Source organism: Gymnodraco acuticeps, unplaced genomic scaffold (genome assembly GCF_902827175.1).
Source record: "Gymnodraco acuticeps unplaced genomic scaffold, fGymAcu1.1, whole genome shotgun sequence".
Lineage (NCBI taxonomy): Eukaryota > Metazoa > Chordata > Actinopteri > Perciformes > Bathydraconidae > Gymnodraco > Gymnodraco acuticeps.
The window spans coordinates 1,651,639-1,671,535 of NW_022990198.1; the positions used below are offsets into that span (position 1 = coordinate 1,651,639).

At 43.2% G+C, this 19,897-nt stretch overlaps 2 protein-coding genes and 1 pseudogene across 5 annotated transcripts in view; 1 reads left to right on the forward strand and 2 right to left on the reverse strand.

Annotated features, from left to right (window-relative positions):
- The window catches only part of LOC117547394 (leucine zipper putative tumor suppressor 2 homolog), a 54,021-nt gene extending 46,892 nt beyond the window's left edge, over positions 1-7,129 (forward strand). For both annotated transcript variants that reach the window (XM_034218117.1, XM_034218118.1), the window contains 5 exons: positions 505-1,032; positions 1,473-2,063; positions 2,304-2,426; positions 2,795-2,941; positions 4,631-7,129. In XM_034218117.1, coding sequence (XP_034074008.1) covers positions 532-1,032; positions 1,473-2,063; positions 2,304-2,426; positions 2,795-2,941; positions 4,631-5,338 — 2,070 coding nt within the window. In that variant the 5' untranslated portion in view covers positions 505-531 and the 3' untranslated portion in view covers positions 5,339-7,129. The remainder of the gene's footprint in view (positions 1-504; positions 1,033-1,472; positions 2,064-2,303; positions 2,427-2,794; positions 2,942-4,630) is intronic.
- Positions 7,130-7,468: 339 nt separating this feature from the next.
- On the reverse strand, positions 7,469-17,646 carry LOC117547393 (PDZ domain-containing protein 7-like). Of its 3 annotated transcripts, none has more exons than XM_034218115.1 (18): positions 17,556-17,646; positions 16,421-16,516; positions 16,070-16,286; positions 13,910-14,047; positions 13,284-13,458; positions 13,034-13,210; positions 12,778-12,925; positions 11,896-11,956; positions 11,610-11,793; positions 11,094-11,320; positions 10,870-11,004; positions 10,675-10,790; positions 10,425-10,516; positions 10,092-10,183; positions 9,929-10,000; positions 8,850-9,461; positions 8,401-8,501; positions 7,469-8,118 (listed from the first exon to the last, which is right to left on the reverse strand). In XM_034218115.1, the coding sequence occupies exons 3-18, from the start codon at positions 16,230-16,232 to the stop codon at positions 7,963-7,965; spliced, it is 2,649 nt and encodes an 882-aa protein (XP_034074006.1). In that variant the 5' UTR covers positions 16,233-16,286; positions 16,421-16,516; positions 17,556-17,646; the 3' UTR covers positions 7,469-7,962. The 3 variants fall into 3 exon arrangements, with proteins under 3 accessions (XP_034074006.1, XP_034074004.1, XP_034074005.1); XM_034218113.1 differs by lacking the exon at positions 17,556-17,646 and adding an exon at positions 17,006-17,148; XM_034218114.1 differs by lacking the exon at positions 17,556-17,646 and adding an exon at positions 17,006-17,148 and having other exon boundaries at positions 16,421-16,522.
- A 302-nt stretch (positions 17,647-17,948) lies between these two features.
- On the reverse strand, positions 17,949-19,895 carry LOC117547396 (annotated as a pseudogene).
- Between the last annotated feature and the right edge of the window lie 2 nt (positions 19,896-19,897).

A 19,897-nucleotide genomic window follows, 5' to 3' on the forward strand; every position in this document is an offset into this window, starting at 1 on the left:
AATGATCATTAATCATTGATGACACGATTAATTATGACGTTTTGAGCCATGACTTGTCCTGAATCACCTGAGTGGACCTGCTATTAAAAAAATAGATCTAACTTCCTCTTATCTTAAAAAAGATTTGACTTGAAATAATGAGGAATGACTTGATACTTATCATAACAAGACATATTACAATATTGAAACACTGCTTTTATAAGACTTGACTTTGACTTGCAGTAATTCTGACTTGCTATAAGACTTGAAATGTGACTTGGAAGTATCTCTTACACCATAATACTTGCTTTTGATGCCTAAAGACTCGACTTGCTCTGAAGGACTCAAAGCTCAAGACATGATTTTACAAAACTTGACATGGATTTGTTTTGAATGACTTGAGTGTCCGGGGTTTGTCTTGTTAGACTTGAGACTTTCTATCAGCATTACCAGACTTGACTTGGAACTGTTTGAACGTGTATTAAACCGATGAGTGAGACTCCCTCTGTTGTGTTTCCCCCTCAGAGCGAGTGACCCCACTGAGCTGCCACCATGGCCCTGGTTCAGGCTCTGCCCTTATCTGCTGAGTCCCACAACCCAGGCCTCGGTGGAGGACATCACAGGAGACACGCCTCCGGCTCCTCACCCCCCATCAACGCTCCCCCCTCCGCTCTGGATTCTATGGGTTCTGTCAGCAGCCTCATCGCCTCGCGCCCCGGACACTACCAGGACCACCGATCTGTGGGAGAGCTGGGAGCCAGGGTCCGGAGGGCCACGCCTGGTGCTGCCTGCCTGGGCTCTGAGTCGCCCCCAGACTCTTTACTACAGCACTGCATCGAGAAGGAAAGCTCCATGATGTCCATCAGGGGTTTGGAGAAGGAGAGTGGGAACTTCACATATCTGAATGAGGACTTTATAGGCGACTGGAATGACAACCGTGTGACATGTGGGAGTCCAGGAAGTGACGCATATGAGACTAAAGGGTCAGGGTTCAATGGGAACATGGGGGGGCCTCCTCCTAAACTGATTCCTGTGTCAGGGAAACTCGAGAAGGTGAGTCTTTGAATAAATACATTTTAGAAAGCATTATATTTGTTATAACCATGAGATGTAATCTGTGGTTCTTTACACTGTATTGCATTATACAGAGAGGTGTCTAGGTTTAATACACCTTCATAACATAACATAAATGTTTGATATATTGCAGCACTATTGCATTAAACTGCATTCATTTTAGTGTGGTGTGCCCAATACACTGGCAACTCTATTTATAGTATTTTTCTGTACTTCGAAACTTTAAAGGGGGTATATCCACTAAGGAATGCAAACAATACTGCATTAAAAAAATCACATAAATGACCTTACCACATTGACAACAGTGGCCAAACCAGAGATATTCAGAGTTTCCGTGTGTTAACTATTAATATTAAGCACTTGTTATTAGTCTTTCTTTCTTATCTCAGTATTTATCATATTTTATATTCCTCCTCCAGAACATGGAGAAAGCAGTGCTGCGGCCCACTGCCTTCAAACCTGTCATTCCCAAGAGCCGTACCTCCATGCAGTACCTCTCCCCTCGCCACTCCGCCAACACATCGGAGAGCCAGAACAACCTGAACCTGCTGAGCCCCTCACACACAGAGCTGTCTCCCTCCAGCTCGGAGAAATGCAGCTCGCACAGCAGGACCCGTAACAGCGGCAGCAGCAGCCACTCCTGCCAGCTGACCGACTCTGGACGCAACTCCCTCTCCAGTCTCCCCCCTTACAGCGGGGGCTACAGCCAGGCGTCAGGAGAGGCCTCTGCAGGCCACCTGGAGCCCATGAAGAGCGCTCCGCCTGTCGGTGCACACGGACACTCCAACTCCGACAGCGGCCGCTCGTCCTCCAGTAAGAGCACGGGCTCCGGCTCCATAAGCTGCCGGGGCCAGCCTCTGTCCGACAGCGGGTCCAGCGGGCGCTCCCCCGGCCCGGTGGAGGGGTACGAGGGGGTGGTGAGGGACCTGGAGGACAAGCTGAGGGAGAGGGAGCTGGAGCTGCATCAACTCAGAGACAACCTGGATGAGAATGAAGCTGCAATCTGCCAGGTTGGTACACACTGCCCCTCTGTCCTGTTCCCTAGGAGTTTGCAGTGAAAACAAATGAAAATTCCATGCTTATATATTTGTCAAGGTTTATGTTTAATTTTCACCATTTCACTACTATTTGAAACAGGGCGGTAATTAATACTTTGACGCTGTATATAATTGCAAACTCATCCGTCAATAGCAGGACCTTTTAGTTTCGTATGGAAAGTCCTAATGAATATGTTTTGTCTGTGGTTACAGGTTTACGAGGAGAAGCAGAGGCGCTTTGAGCTGGAGCTGGAGGAGCTGAGGCAGGGCTGTGCCACCAGGATGCAGGTCGCCTCGCAGAAGGCCCATCGTGCACAGCAGGTGCTGCAGCTGCAGGTCAGAACCTCTGGGCTGTGGCCAAATAGTCACAAAAAGACCTGTGTCTTCTCCTAACTTTTCCTTGACACTGACACAAAACATTAGAAAGGAAAATTCTTAAGGAAACGACAACAAGGAGAACACGACTGCACTAGGCTACGTAAATGACTAGGGTCTGCCATCTTTTTACATGTTGCTGTCACAAGGAATTGTGGTACAGCTTTATCTCCTTTTCTTTGGTCCAGTGTACCTTGTGCTAAAGGAGATAAGAAAGGACACATGTAAACACCTTTTCCAGTATTTAGAGAACAGACAGGCTCTTATCATGGATGCTTGGGTCCGAATTGCTCGGGTCAACTTTTGATACTGGCTGTTTCTGACTGCAGGTTTATCAGCTGCAGCAGGAGAAGAAGAAGCTGCAGGAGGACTTTGCTCAGCTTCTGAAGGAGCGGGAGCAGCTGGAGGAGCGCTGCACCTCCTATGAGCACGATAAGATCCAGCTGGGGCCGCGACTGGAGGAGAGCAAGTGGGAGGTGAGCTGCACTACAGGAGTACTAAACTGACAGGTTATACAGTAGTCGTGTAATGACCGCATACAAATGTTTGGGCTGTCATGTTGAAGTTTCTCAGTGTCATCCTTGTTGATTTAACCATTACACATTCTTCTTTAAAGTCAATATCACTCGTATTGCCTTAAACACTGCTATTTTAAACCATCACTTTGACTGTAAAGCATCAATCTGATGCAGCTTCACTGTGATATATTTACTAGGGCCGGGACTCGATTAAAAAAATTAATCTAATTAATTAGAGGCTTTGTAATTAATTAATCGAAATTAATCGCATTTTTAATCGCATATACATATTTGACCTAAGAACAGTGAGAAGTAATTTTTTTTCACATGGATTTTAGTATACCATTAGGCGCATTCACACCGCAGTACTTTTCCCACAAAGGTTCATGAGAATTTAGTTCATGAGAACTTTTTGAACCTGGGGGTGGATTAGGCAAATGAAGCCGCTGACGTCACTTCTTCTTCTTCTGCTTTGGGTTTACTGGCAGGCCGCAAACCACTTCACGGCGTATACTGCCACCCAAAGTCCCCGGAGTTGGGGAAGGCTTCAGTAGAAGCTGCTGGGAGTCCCAGCAGCTTCTACTGAAGCCTTCCGAGTAAATCGCCAGAACGCCGACACCTCCTCATCTCCACCGCTCCCATGTTTTATTTTGTGTTGCCATAAGTTAGTCTCTCTGCGTTTCTGCGCTGGGCTAATGCTAATAATGCTAATGCGAGGATAATAAAATGGCGGCTTCACAAAACTTTTTGGGAGTTTTACGGGGCATGGTTTGCAATCCGCCCAGCCAATCAGAAATATAGCTCTTTTCTCACAAGAGAGCCGCACGAAAGTCCCTGCTCTCTAGCAGCTCTCTGCTCTCTATCAGGGACTTTCGTGGGGGTAAAAAGGTTCTCATTAACTAATTTTAGTACCGGCTCATTTTGGTGTGAACGCGATAAAAGAGGCTAACGTCCACGCTAGCTTCCACGCTAGCTGCTATATGTTTTGCATTGAGGTGATACTTGAGGTTTGATGTGCTGCGGTGATATGCGAATTCCTTTTTGCATAATTTGCACACAACCGTGCTCTTATCAACGCTTCCATCCGTCCGTTTTTTAAAACAACATTTCCCACTGTTGTTCACTGTGGTTTGTTGTTGTCTGAAGTCATGAACGTTAGTTGGTGCTCCAGTATAATCGGTACGCCTGAAACTCATCCAGTGAGAAACGTTCCACGGTGCAAAAATAAGTGCGATTAAAATGCGTTAATTTTTTTAACGCGTTAATTTTTGTGTAATTAATTAATCTTAATTAACGCGTTAAAGTCCCGGCCCTAATATTTACAGATATGTTTATTCTCCTAATTAAATGAACTGCAGTTGGACAGAATGATTATTAGTCGTTCATTTGCTCACTCAATACAGGAAGTAAAAATGTGTCTACTAGGACAGTTATTTCATGCTTTTAAATCTAAAATGAAAAGTCAGTTGAAATGCAATTTCATAGACAAAACAATGAATCCATTCTTAGACTAAAGCATTGGCTGATTAAAGGATAAAGCTACAGTCCGTTGCAAGCCTATTTATTTAAACCTTAATATTGATATGCATGAGCTCCCCAAAATACTGAAAAAGGAATACACATCCTAAACATGTCTCCCTCCCTCAGGTGTGTCAGAAGTCGGGGGAAATCTCGCTGCTGAAGCAGCAACTGAAGGAGGTGCAGGTGGAGTTGGCCCAGCGTGTGGGGGAGATCGTCTCCATGCGGGGTCAGCTCAGAGAGGCTCGTGGAGAACTGACCAACACCCAGGTCCTGCTCCAGGAGGCCCACGGCACCACCCGCACACGAACCCTGGAGCTGGAGGTGTGCGAGAACGAACTTCAGCGGCGCAAGAGCGAAGCAGAGCTGCTCCGAGAGAAGGTGGGACGCCTTGAGGGAGAGATGGCTCACCTCAGAGATGCTCTGGCCAATCAGGGCCCAGGAAACAGACAGTGTCAGGTGTTCCACGAAGCAGAGGAACACATGCTCGCATACGAGAGTGATGAGGCGAAGGCCCAGCGGCAGAGCAGCAGCGAGGCCCTGCAGAGCATGAAGGTGCAGATGGACAGGATGAGGGCGGAGCTGGCCTACGAGCGGCAGCGGGCCGAGCAGCAGGCGGGGGGGTTCGAGGAGGAGCGCAGGGTATGGCAGGAGGAGAAGGACAAAGTTATCCGCTACCAGAAGCAGCTGCAGCAGAACTATGTGCAGATGTATCGCAGGAACAGAGAGCTGGAGCAGCACCTGCAGGAGCTCAGCCACGAACTGGAGAGCAGAGAGGAGGACGAGGGCAGCGGCAATGAGATCAACTTTGATGAGATCGCCGCCACGGAAATTTAACCTGTGTCTCTCCATCTTTGATTTGCACTACTGTCAGTTAACTATTTACGTCACAGATCTGCTTTCTATTGTGCCGTTTGTTGACATGACAAATAAGCAAGATATCGCATAACTCATTACCATAAATTCTGCCTCATTGGTCTATTCTCCAAGGAGTCCCACTTAAAAGCCAATGACCTCTATTAGTCATTTGTAGGACACCTCAGTCCTCTGGTCCTGAAATAAAGCTATAGTCCATATTCTTAAGTATGAGGTACTAATACAAAATCCAAATCGGAAATCAAATGTTGGAAAAGGGATGGTAAGGTAAAGCAGCTAAGATATTAAAAGTGTACACTTAAAATGATATTGATTTACTTTTGGTGGCTTAAATTCATTTAGCTGCCGGCCCCTTCCCACAGCAGGACCAGGATTAGCCTCTGTGCTGGTTCTCCTGTCCGGTCCTCCAAACTGGGGACGTGTTTATCCTCATCTATTGTAGGTGTACACTGACTGTGCAAGTACCTCATATAACCCTGCTTGAAACTATCCCAATGATAAGTACCAGGCGTTTGTCAGAGAGGTTGTTGTGTGTGAATAACTTCACCAGACCTCCTCCTGAGTTGGTTGTGACTCCACCTTCCAGGCTGGCTCTAACACCACCCTCCCACTCTGTGTCAGCTCTGATCAGTGTATTTAGCCCACGCTTGTTGTCGATGAACAGTTGAAGTGAGACGCCACACATTCAGAGTGAGAGCATCAGAGAGAGGTGCTGATGATGGTGAATCCACTCATCATCACCAACAAGTACCAGTAGATGTAGCAAGATGAAATTGTAGGGAGCAAAAACTTTAACTTTTCAGTCATATGGCACACATTTTGTTTTTTTTAATAATATAAAGTCCAGTTTGAGGGACACAAAGCTTAGGCCTCCTCCAGTTGAATACTTTACCCTTAATGGTGAAATGATATTATGAACATCTGTACAGTCTAATGTCATTGAACACAGTAACATCTGGATTAAATACGACCTTAACACCTTCCATTCAGTACACGTCAGAAATCACAAATAAATCACTTTCCTGTAGTGTTTGAGAACCATAATATATGTACAGTAATTATATACTGCAATATTGATAAATATATATGTATGTCATGATATTGTAAAAGTTTAGGTAAATCAAATGTAACAGCAGGCATTTGGCATGTGATGGCAGCAAAAGAGCAGGTATACTTTATCACGACTGCATTCCCATCACAAGGAATACAACATTACGAAAGGTTGTAAAAGCACAGGAGTTTATAGCATTGTAAAGGATAAATAGAAAAAAATACTTAATTTATAATCTCTAGAAGTGTTAAACAATTGGGTGTTTTTGACATTACTAAAGGGATTGTGCACTAAATGAAGGGTGTTTTGGTGTTAAGAGACAACTACCACCAAACGTTATAATCCGTTTCATGTGCGTTTACTTTCCTGTAGGACCAAACCAAGATACTGTTTCATTTCTGCTGATTGAAAACTCATCCTCTGTAGAGAACCCATAAAGTACAGTACATACCTGAGATGCTGTCCATCTCAATAATAAAACAGCCACTGTGAATAGACCAAAGCAATGTCGCACATTATATCTTGCTCCTACAGATGTGTGTCCTGGATCTGTATATTGATGCTGTGTGGATGGTCCTTCTGGTTCCTCACTATCATTTTATAATCCACAGTATTTGTATGAAGACATAAAACGTTTATTTTCATGCTGTACATTTCTTGAACAAACCTATGTTTTTAATTAAAAAATACATAATTTAAAAGCTGTGGAGATGGAGATTTCTTCAACAACATGAAAGCCTTACAGAAGATGGAAATGACTCTTAATCGTCTGAATACAAAACAGTATATCATTCCAATGTTATACATATCCTTTTACATCTGGATTATGTATTCAACAGTTCTCCTCTTGTTCACTTTTAGGCAATGTTTGTAGTTTGGTGAGGCGTTCACTGTATTTCTCATTAAATGCTGCAGACAACAGAAATGTTTGTCACATGACTGCCCTCTGCAGGTCAGAAGTTAGATTACAATTTAACGCTCTGTAAGACTTTTATATTCTACGTTTTCAAGGCTTTTAAAAAAGGCACTCTGGTTACAATGTGCAGTCTGTTATCCTGCACATCTAATCAGATAAACACTTCTGCTCTGCAGTATTTTTCGATTGGATGTTAATACGACAAAATGTAAAAATAAATGTTATTAACAGGCATTGGCTCCTGGGATGTGATTAAAGGGAAATATTAAGGCACCAGGAGCACCTTTTTTTATGATTTCCAGCTTTAAGGACACAACTAATTGACCGTCAATCTTATTTTTGTTTGCCCTTCTTAAGTTCTATTGTACTAAGTAATTTTTTGACAAAATTCCTTTTCATTTATTGTATCATTACCATTTCAAATACCAGTAATCTGCTCTATGCTAAGTTTGTTATTCAGCTTAGAACAGTTACCAGTGTCCATGTAATCAACAACTTCTACAAACTTTAACATGAATGGCAAAATAACATACCTGACCTCTGTGAGCACATCTCTGTGTTCAGGCCGGAGTTCAAGTCTCTGCGTTTAGTCCCAGGAATAAATTCATGATGAGAGTTTCAGTCTCCTTTCAAAATGTTTTTGGGGACTTTGACCACAAACACCATGGGGTCTTTGGCCTTGTTGCTGAAGGCTTTTCGGATGATGTCCACAGCGTGATGATGGGTCACGCCCTGCAGGGAGACTCCGTCCACAGACACCAACTCAAATCCAGCCTGGGGACAGCAGAGGGGGGGTGAGAGTCACAGTGAGGTGCAAGGTAGTAACTGTTAGCTACTGCAGCTAGGAACCTCAACATCTGTTTTCATAAACACATTAAAACTTGAAGGAACATCATTTATCAAGATTGGATCATTTGATTATTTCAGGAAATACTTATACATACTATTGGAAAGTAATACAAATATGTGACCTTCATAAAGTATATTGGTTTCCATTACACATTGGATGGTTTGATTGTATGAAGTATTGAAAGGGTGTTTCATTTAGTGTGTCACCTTGAGCACTTCACAGGTGGAGGCCGCTCCTCCGGGGAAGATCTTCTCGATCTTCACCACCGGCTGAACCTTGGACTCCATCCCACCAGATATACTGATGCCTGAAACACCAGAACAAGAGTGGAGGTCAGTGAAGTATTTAGATTTGTGTACTTACACTACAAAGTGTTCCACCAATACAGGTTAACCATGTACCATGTGCAGTGAAGAGGCTGTGCAAAATATTTATACTACATTTGGCTGGACTTGTCCACATTCTTGAGATGTCTGCCTAAAAATTGATGCTCACCAAAAACAAATCCAATCACACTAGGGTTATTGTCTGTTGGGTGGAGACGGTAATCTCAGAGATATATAGAAATATCTAAAAACTTGGACTTCAAAGATTCTCCGTATTATGACAAATCGTACTATTTATAATATAAATGCAATCAGTGGAACACATTTACCCAGTGACTGTTTGGTCTTGGAGATGCTGACAGTTTTGAGCTCGTACTCCTGTTCAGACTCAGATCCGTTGAGTCCGTTCTCAGAGGAAGCCTGGAGTCCGTTCATCTGTTCCCCCCCCGCTCGCAGATCCGGACTCGATCTGAAAACCTGCGTCAACAAGGGGCGACTCCTGCGCTCCGCACTCTGCAGCGTGAACACGCCTCCTTTACTCCTGTCTCCACTTTTCTCCTTTTTACCCACGGAGTGTCCGTTTCTGAACGGGGACCTGCCTCTCTCTGAGGAGGTGTCTGAGGCAGAATGCAGCGAGACCTCGTCAAAGTGGACAGAGCGAATGGTGCCAATGTCTGTGCGGAGCGGGGGGCGGGGGTGTTCGTTGTGGGCCAGCAGCCAGTTGGGGAGCATGGCGCTGGAGGAGGGCAATCTGAGGTCTCTGGACTCTGAGTCGTATCCGTCCACTGGGATGTCCAGCAGCGGGGTGAAGGACATGGAGGTAGGGGGCCTCTCCCTGGCCCCCCGAGGCCCCTGCACACTGAGCTTCTCCAGCTCGTCCAGCAGGTGGCTCTCCTTCTTCACCTCCTCAGCATTGTGGAGCTCAAAGCCTCCCCTGAAATCTGAAAGGATACACAGGTTATATACAAACCTTTTGTATGATCTGAGCAGAGTTACCTCAGGCTGTGGTTACAAATTGGGATCTATGGAAGCCTTTATATAAAAATGAATGCAGGATACAAATACATTCTCATGGCTTATCAGATTTATTAGACAGTAAGACATTATTCTGCTTGAAATACTTGATTTAAAATGTAAACACATTTTCTTCATTTTGAATAGAGTGTTTTTATTCCTGTCACACCTTACTTCAAGGTTGTTGTTTTTTTCTTTGGCAGAAATAGCCTTCGATAGATATAATATCTCCCTCAGAACGCTATCACTCTAATTCTAAGAAACAACTGCAGGAAAACCCTTTTATACAAATAAAGTGAAATTAAATCAAATTCAAGCTAGGTTTTTCTGAATCATTACCAGGTTATGACTAACATAAAAAATAAAAGATGTATTTAGAGTTGAGGGTACTGACCCGGGATAGGAGTGATGAGGCGCCGTTTTGGTACTCGACCAGATGTGGGAGAGCGAAGAAGAGGAGTTTTGACTACAATAAAGAAAGAAAACAATGTTACAAAAAGGAGCCTAAAAAGGACTGTTCAGATATGTGCCAAGTATTTCTCATGCATCTCACGCACTTGAACGATACTTGAGGATATCGTAGGCCTCGACTTCGATCGGGGTCACCAGGTTATTGAATGCATTCAGGTCAGGAGGAGGAAGCAGCATCCTGAGAAACAAGACCACAGGGTATATAATAATAACACATTTTCACTGTTGTGTTGCGTGACAAAGGATGTTAAATTAAGTCATCTGTGTCTTATTGTGAAACATTTGGATGTAATAAGATTATCCTTATTCACTTTTCTGGCAGTGTTTGTAATACTACAGTTTCTCTATCTAGATTTACACAGACTGGAGGGCAGAAGTCTTTATTTTGTGAGTATTTTTCTTTTCCTTGCTCTGCTTACCGGACTTCTCTGAGCAGCAGCAGCTTCTCCGGTCTGTCCAGCACAGCCAACAGGTGGCGTATCAAGTTCTCCACCGATCGATCCGCCACGTACTGAGGGTAATGTTAAAAAAATAGTACCCAGTTTATAATGACTCAGAACCAATGTGAAATCTGTTTTTGTGATTAAAAACTGCAAACAAAGACTGTTACATGGAGAGTCCAAAGGTCAGCAAATGTAAAAACGACATTGTCTCAGTTTAGTTTCATACCCTTCGGCACGTCTTCATCACAGCGGCCACCTCCTCCTCCGTCAGCAGCCTGCGGGCCATGTCCTCCACCACTCCTAGCATCTCTGAATGTGGCATTACACTGACATGTCTGCCCCCTGAAAACAGCACAGAGAACAATCAGTCAAAAAGTCATTCGCTTTTGTTTCGAGAACAAGAGGTAAAAACTACTTTTACCAGCTTTGTGTGTGGACGGCGACTGGGAGCGCCCCCTGCGCCCCCTGCGCCCCCCCCTGAAGAGCAAGTTGACAAAAGTCTTGGAGCGCTGCAGGACGCTCTTCTCTGGGTGCTTCTCTTTCTTCTGCTTGATCTCTGTGGTTGGATAGCAACAGACAGTCATTTATGAGGCCTTATTATTCCATCATTATTTCATCGTGTCACCAACTCTTTCTACTCCTCACCTGCCACAGTGACCTGACTCTGGGAGCGGCTGATTGGTCGGCTCGGTCGGCTGAGGGCCATCAGCACGGCTGTCTTCGGGGACTCTGTGGTCCCCCCGCCCTCCCCAGAACGGATCACTGTGTCTTTGAGCAGCGTGGTTCGTCCCAGGCTGCGCGTGGTTTCTGCAGCCGACCTCTGGGATGGAAGGTCCGTCTGCATGGCCGTCTCCGTTCGCCCGGACTCAAACCTGGACAAAAAAACTACCATGAAGTCCGGTGTAGTCTGTAAGTCAACTTTCTCTAATGAATACAACAATAATAATCAGTGTGGGCCGCTCTATGAGGAAACCGTTTTTTAAAATCTTGTTTTGAAAGGCTCAACGCTAACTGGTATGGATTGAATATGTCTGCAGTGGAAAAGAGACTTTTAAAAAAAAGTTTGTAAAGTAAAAAGATCTGTAAAAATAAAATGTTGTTTTGGTCTCGTATTTCTTATTGTCGTTGTGTTCTTATTTGGAAGAATCTAACTGAAAATACCCTGTCCTCTGGTCCTCTGTAGAGATGCAGACATCCACCATGTCTGAACAGAAGGGCATACTGGGAGGGAACATGACCTGCGACAGGCCGCTCAGAGAGCTCACCGGAGTCCCAGACGACAGAGAGGAGCCAGAGGAGTTGGATTCTGAACCCTGGGAGGAGGATTTCTGAGTCCCGTTGGACACTGAGGAAGAAAACGAAAGATCATCCAACTAAAACGCATCTCAAAGTATCAACGTGTTATGTGATCGTTAAAGATCTAGATAATGGAAAAACAGATACATACACTTATTGAGCCACCTGTATTCTGCCACCATCTCTTTATAAGCTGGGTATCGCCCTGCTTCCTGTGAAGATGGCCACAGATATGCAAATGAGATACAGTAGAGAGCTTGAAACTTTTATGGGATCCCTATATTTGATAAAGAGTAACTCTAGAAGCATACAGACAGCCTCATCAGCACACCTTGTCTTCGTCAAAGAAAAACATATTTCCCTTTGTGATTTTCTAGTAACGTTTGATTGCCAGTTTCTAGAGGCAGAGCGAGAGACCCCGGAGCAAAACTCACAGATAACACGGCTGTAAGCTTTGATCAGCACCTGATCCCAGCTGCCTGGTGAATAATGCACACAGCCTGGCTATTTCTCAGAGCGCGAAACCCAAGCTCCGACAAGTAAAGAGAGCGAGGAATATTACGACTGCATGCCAGCTGTCGGGCCCTGCCACACACACCGTCGACGCTACGCCGAATGAGTGGTAACGCGGCTCGTGGGGTTTGCATTTGTTAGAGAATTAAAGATGAAAAGGTAGGCAACAGGACAGGAAGGTAAATGTGTGTCGGGTCATCTAACCTGGGCAGTAAAGACTTCTGAACATTAATCTGTTTCTGTTGACCACATAGATGTGCCCTATTTAAAATTAACTTTCATTGATGTAAGTAATGTCGTTTTTTTATGTAGATTGGTGCTTGTTACAATAATCCGAATGTGTAATGTATAGGCTTGCATGAACAATATAATTATGTTGTTTAAAATAATTAAAGAAGGTCATCTTTAGGACTTTGAAGGCTCAATGGTTTGAGCATGCTATCTGCTAGGAATTCATAATACATATGTATTGCATGCCACACTGGACATAAAGGGTTTAAAAGCTGTCCATCACTCTCACCTTGATGGTCAGCATGACATGTGTGTGGCTCTTCAGCACCTCCACAGCGTTACTGTGGCTGATGTCCTCAAAGCTTATTCCATTGGCAGCCAGGATCTGGTCCCCCATCTTTATCCCATTCTGCTCAGCCAGGCCTCCAGGATCCAGCCTGAGGCCACCAGACAGAAGGAGAGATCATTTCATGACTAAATGTCTTCACAAAGTTATAAACATAAAAGGTTTATAGGACAATGTTTTCCATAGCGGATGTACCCACTTGGAGACGTAGATGCCCAGACCGAACTCCTTGCCCCCCCGGATGTTGAAGCCCAGGCAGAAGTCGTCGGAGGTGGTGGAGAGGTGGACGATCCTTTGGAGGGCGCTTCCTGAGCTGGCGTCTGAAGGAGTGCATCCGCTCTCCTCCACCACCATACGCCTGTGTATCAAGTCCACCCTGGAAGAATGACAAAATGTCAGAATCTAATATGTGTGTGATGAACTGAGCAACAGTAACGGTTTGTCATTACCAGGTAGTCTTCTCCTTGGAGTAGCGGATGCCGGGCACTTTGCCAACGCGTCTCACCACCATCCTCAGCCTGTTGTTGCCCGTCAGGACTTTCACAGCGCTGCTCATGGTGATGCTCTCCAGGCTGATACCGTTCACCTCCACCAGTTTATCCCCGACGCACAGGCCTGCCTCCTCTATAAAACACATACGGAAAGGAATTAGCATTTTAGCCCTTCCCGATTATTTTTTAAATTATTTTTTTGTTAGATCCCTGACGTAAGGTTAATACAAGCTTACACAATTGTCACGTCTTTTTCTAAGTCTTCAAACATGTCAAATATACCCCATTGTGAATGTCAAAAGCTTCTATGTCTAAAAACTTCAGTTGCTAACAAGTGACTGAATGAGACTACTTAATGTCATCACGCTGAACATTCGCCGCCTTTAGTGACGGAACAGTGACACAGTTCATTTATAACAGCTTTTTACTACTGGTGATTTATTTACTCTTCAACTAGTATAAAAGTGGTGTTAATATGTGGAGATTATCCTGATAAGAAAAACCCCATCGGCTAACTTCCGGGTCAACCTACTACAAAACACCATCACTGCACCACTGTATCCCCTGGAGCTCGCAGTGTGTACCTGCTGTACTGTTGTCCTCCACCTTACTGACAAAGATGCTCAGGCCATGTTCGGAGCCTCCTCGCACGCTGAAGCCCAGCTTGCCGTCCACACTCTTATCCACTGTGATCGTATGGAGGTCCTCACAGTCATCTCCACCTAAATAATAATATCACATGGATGCTGTGTTAGTGATGTTCACTAATCTTAGAAGAAATTCACCTTATTATAATTATTAATGTCATTCATGAAGGCCTGTATCCGACTACTCTCCTATTTGACTATTTGTAATATGGAGTAGTGGTTCTCTCTTACTACTCAAACAATATCAACCATTAGCTAATGCAAGTCAAGATTACTTCTGCTAGAAGGTTTATTGAGGACAAAATAGTCTTCTACATTATTGAAACTTTCAAAAAAGTCCAGATTACATTTATTTTAATCGTGTTTCTCCCCTAAAAACATGCTAATTTCAATCCAGATCAGGGCAGTAAAGAAGAAAAACACGTCATTATAGATTACAGGTCTCAATCGAGGAAACTAGTTAAGTCATTGTAAAGTATGGATTAAGGCGAGACACCCCAGGTGAATAGGGTAATTTTTTTAACTTAAAGGTATCAGCTAGAAATTTCTCCAGTTAATTACTTACAATAAGGCAATTGTCTTTTGTATTACAAGTTTTCTGAAATAGCATGTTTAAATATGCAAATGATCCATTATCTCATTAAATATGCACATATTTTAACACATTTCAGGAATCGAAATCTGAACTTTGGATATAGCCAGATTCAAAATTCTTGTTTCATTTTGTAGTCATATTAGTATCTAAGGCTTTTACAGAAGGGATATTGGATATCTCTTTTTATCACTCCATAAATCAGAAAATACTGTCAACAGCCCTAAAATATCCATTTTCGCCATGTTTTTAGGTATATAATGTTGTATAATTCAGGCTATGAATGATATATGGACAAACCCTTCTGTAAAAGCCTTCATAATATTGATAGGAATATAACTGGAAGGTTTGGTGTATGTACGTGCTACTGAAGTTGAAATTTCGAACTCAGAGTAGGAGAAAAAACTCATTTTGAGAAAACGACCTTTAAAGATTGCAGTGAGGCGCTAGCTAAACCCTCCTGTTCTTTGGATGACAGCTTGCGCATCGACGCACTCCGTGAAGGTATTTCATGTTCATGGTCATTTTTTTTTTTTATAACCTTGCTTCGTGCAAGTGACAATTGTTGTCGTCTTCTCTGTGAACGCCGTTCTTTTTGCATTTTGAGATTTCAATTTCTAGCTGAAAGCTAACCAGGAAGTGTTTTAGCACACCACGTGACGCATCTGAACGAATCACGTTGTCATAAATTGACACCAGCCAATGAGATTTCGTTTCTTGGTTTAAGACCCCTTTGTGCTTTCACGATTGGTTGCTGATACAAAGGAAATGACCATATTTGGATCCGATGAGATTGTGCAGGAGAGACACAGCTTTCCAGCGATACCTCTGTTGACATGGTGCAAACAGCGGTCGCGGTACTTTATGTTACGTTAGAATGCTAACTTTTGGTGAATTTAGGAGAAATCTACAGACGCAAATAGACAAACTATAGTAAAATAAACACTTAAATGTGTATTTTGTACGTTTTCCTTCCAAAACCCTGAAAGAAAACATGTTATGGAATCAAAATAGCACAAAATCTCAAAATTGACCTGTACTTGAAAAACGATGTTTTTGCCTGCCGTGTCTCGCCTTAATTAACAACTACATTTAATCATTGTATTCTGTGGCTTTTGAGTTAAATGCTCGATTCATATTTTGGTGCATTATTAATTATTGACTCCATTATATTGATTAATTCAGGCCAAGTTAAGATATTGTTTCATTTTGTGTCTATGATGTAATGTTGCTTCTTCAATGATGACAGTGTGTAGCAATGTACAACCTTTTACATGTTCTTTTGAGACAAAAAGTTTGAGATCAGGTCAGTCTTATGCAGTGTGAGATAAGTAAAGGTATCCAAATAAGTCTCAACTTTGCCACATTTAAATCTAATCCGGATCTTAATTTCAGAAAATAAATGACCAACCGTTCTTTGTCAGACTTCTAAACCAGTGTTTATCCACAGCGGACAGCAGGATGTAATGTGCACTACACAAGCAGCCAGCTTAACTCCTCCTCACCATCCACAGGAGAGTTGATGAGGATGACCCGGCCCATAGGCGAGTTGGATCGGATTCCACGCCGGCGCTGCTCCTTCTTTCGTAAGAGGTTGCGGGTAGCCGTGTGTGACCCTTGGGTCCCGGGGGTCTTCTCCCTGCGGGACGGGTCTGACGAGTGAGCCATGGAGGCTGGCAGGGTCCCCTTTCACACAGGGGACTCAGCTCCGGGTGGAGGAGCCTATAGCAGCAGCATACAGCAGAAGGAAGGGGATCCTCAGGCAAATTGTCCGCTGTGTTTCCATCATTCACAGACTATTATGTCTTTCTCAGTAGTTTGCCAGTAGACTGAAATGGCCGGATAATCCAACTCACCGACACAGGTTGCTGTGTGACATGACAGCTGACTCTTTGGCTTCCTGGACTCACATTGTGGTCCAATCCTGCCCATGTTGCATCTCTCTCACCTGTCTGAGTCTCACAGAAAAATACATGAAGTACAGCAATGCATCATTAACACATGTATCTAGTCATTGAAGCTCAAATTACATCAAGGCCATTGTGACAAAGGCCAACACATGTACTGTGTCTCTGCAGGTGAGGTTAAACAGGATTGTGTAGGTGTTTTTAGCTCAGACTTGACCCACTTAAGAGTCAAGATGTCACATGGTGTTGATACCATGGTTAATTTACATGTCACTAAACTGAACCCTTGCTGACAGTGTGTGTCCTCATGTCGTTTGCTTGGGTTTCCCCCAGCAGGCTCGTGCTTCAGCACCCCGGAGAGCGAAGTTAAAGAAAACAGTCACAAAGGCGAGATTTTTTAGGTTTAATTATCGAAACTAAGATAAATTCGTTTCCTTTAGTCTTATTTTTTGCTGCTCAACTTTAAAATGTCACTTTGGGGAACAAATGTAGCCTTATCTCGAACAAGATACACAACAAAAATAAAAAACATACCGAACATTTGACGTTTCGAGGCGAAAACACCACTCTTCTTTTTCTTAAAAAGTCAAGTTACGTTGACGGTGACAACAAAAAGTTATCCGTGTATCCCTCACATTCATTCTGTAAATAACTAAACTAAAGTCAGCTTGCTAGCCTACCTGTGTCCATGTTGTGCAAAATGACCTAACGCACCTGGCTGGGGCATTTCTCTGACTGGTAATAAGCTCCGCCCCATGGCCATGGCGATTGGCTGCAGTTGATTAATTAAGAGTATTTGATTGGATGACTTGTATGTCAATCAACGGACGAAAATTAGTATTAAAGAAAGAGGCTGATGTAAGGTGTACCTTGTTGTTAAATAGTGATCACGATATATTGCTAATCATATCTTATCTATATTACTTGAAAATGTAATGTTTGGATTAAAAAAAAGGCAGGGATTTTGTTCGCAGTTCTAGATTATTATTTGTGCTTAATATTTCGATTAAGCACACATCTAAATTCAAGCAAGAAGCAGAATGCACAAAAATAAAAGCTGTTAAAAATCCTTAAATGTACTGACTTTTTAAGGCAGCCTCGATGATGGAAACCATACTGATTATACATGTTGGCTCTGAAAACACTCCCACTCTCCCTCTGCCATGGGACCTCTGATGACTCTTGTCAGGGAGTCAAACATCTGAACAACTTTTTCCAAGTAGCGAGTAAGAATAAAAACAAACTGTGGAGCACAAAGCCACGTTTTATTGGTCAAAGGGTTTCTTGGTTCCCAAGATAACACAACAGTACCACAGTGTAAAACAGGAAACTGAGTGTTGACATCAGGTCTGCTCCCTCTTGAGTTTAAAGACAGACCATCATTAACACACTCGGAGCCTCTTACTTCACAGTCATACCACAATATTTATCAAGGTTTTCCACGAGACCAGTGCACCAACAAACTTTGCAAATATCCTTTTTTTGTCACACACTAACCACTACATATTCTTAAGCATTCATATTTGTATTCATATAGCTGGAGTCATTTTGGTTTTAGACTTTGTGATATATATTTTTTCTTATCCTGCACGGGTAACACAGATCATTATTTGCTCTCGAAAGGCTGAAGTTCTTGTGCTATTCTTCTGACAGCTCGGATGACATCTTCAGCATTGACTTTATCTCCAAATTCAATCTCTCTGTGCTCCAGAAGTATTCCCTGTGGGAGAAATGGGACAAAAAACAACATTATACAGTTCCAAGTGTGCTTTTTTTACATGTCTTTTCCCATGTAAAGCAAAAGTGTTTTCTGTTTTACCTGCTGTCCTTGTCCAATGACAAAGACCCCACCCAGGACAAAGCCTTCTCCCAAAATGTTTCCCATGAAGCCCCTCTTAAAAGCCTGCAGGCCATTCATCCACACCCCAACACGCAGGAATGCCAGCAGACCCATCTTCCGCTCACGGGGTCCATAAAAACGTCTCTGCAAAAGAAGCAGACAAACCAGAAGACTATATTCATTCATTTAGACCTAAACTGATTCTTCACAGATTCTGAATGACTCTTATTAACTGACCACACAAAGTACCAATTCATAACAGAAAAATAATCCCACCTTTTCATCCAAGAAGACCTCCCCCTTGAAGAACGACTGGAAGTTCTGGACCTCGGTGCCGACGTCCTCCTTCACCACAGCGTACAGAGGGACCCCGAGCTCATCCAGCTGAGGCTTCAGAGAGGACAGCTCTGCAGCCTCCTGCAGCCGGGGAGGATTCAAACAAACAGTCATGTGAACAAAAACTCACTGTGTAATACAAAGAAGCCACACACATCAACTGGTAAACATAGGCCTATACAAATTCAAGGTTTTGTGGTTACTGTTGTCAATTTGCATGTATTGCCTACGTAGTTTATTTGAAGGTGCATACATTATGATAAACTAGGACTTTGGTAGAATGATGGCAACAGCTATGCAGGTGTTAACATTCAATATATTGCGATCTTGTTGGCAAGGCAACAAATTGCAAGCAAAATGTCGATTTAAGAAAACTGTCTTAGTTTCCAAATTAAGACTATAGAAAGTTCCCAGAGATACTGAAATTTGACTTGCATTCCAAATATATCAAGATTGATTTTGGGTACATTTCTATAAAATTATGTAGAAGACGCAAATAATACTTCAATTTATTGTAGTCTATGATCTAAATACGTTACTCAATATCAAAACCATACACCAGCTTCAATACAGAATGGCAGACAGTGTGGGATATACTAAAATCCCTTTCATAAAGCCAATAACTGTCATAAAGACATTTGGTCATAGAGAGAATACACTAAAAACACTGGCATGACATTACCTCTCTGCACAAAAATCACCCAGGTCTCCTCACTGCCACGATGACAGCTCCCGACCCCTCCCACAGAGACCTAGCTTTCAAGACTCTGGTTTCTGTGAGGAAATAAGGCAAAGGGTAAAAGAGTTGAGCAACAGGAGTTAACAATAGCTCATTTCAACACCCTTTTGACAATTAATGAAACAACAACTCTGGCATTCTTTGGTGGAGAACAACCACTCACCTCCTTTTAGGGTTTTCAGTTCGGTCTCCTCCAAATGTTTGAGGGTGGCTCTCAGCGGAGTTGTCAGAAACATGTCAGTGAAATAATTCATAAATCCGGATATGAGGCTACCAATGGCAGCCAAGGCCGGGGCTATGATTCCCAACGCCATTTCTCTTCTCTGTCCGTTTACTTCAATGCATCCTGGCTTTGACAAGTTCTCTGTTGCTGCCTCGCTTAAAAAGCGCATTTAAATTCCAGCTAAAGTTGATCCTTCCAAACCCCGCCACCTTTTTGGACCCAGATACTGATGAGAACACGTGATTAACTGCAGCTATGTTTGATAAGCGGTAACGTCATCGAGTCTGC

Coding starts and splice junctions, on each gene's coding strand:
- LOC117547393 (XM_034218115.1), bottom strand. CDS start 16,232: ATGGCTCACTCGTCAGACCCGTCCCGCAGGGAGAAGACCCCCGGGACC. Junction 10,184..10,424: donor CTGCTGCTCAGAGAAGTCCG/GTAAGCAGAGCA, acceptor CTTGTTTCTCAG/GATGCTGCTTCCTCCTCCTG. Junction 9,462..9,928: donor CCTCATCACTCCTATCCCGG/GTCAGTACCCTC, acceptor GTATCCTTTCAG/ATTTCAGGGGAGGCTTTGAG.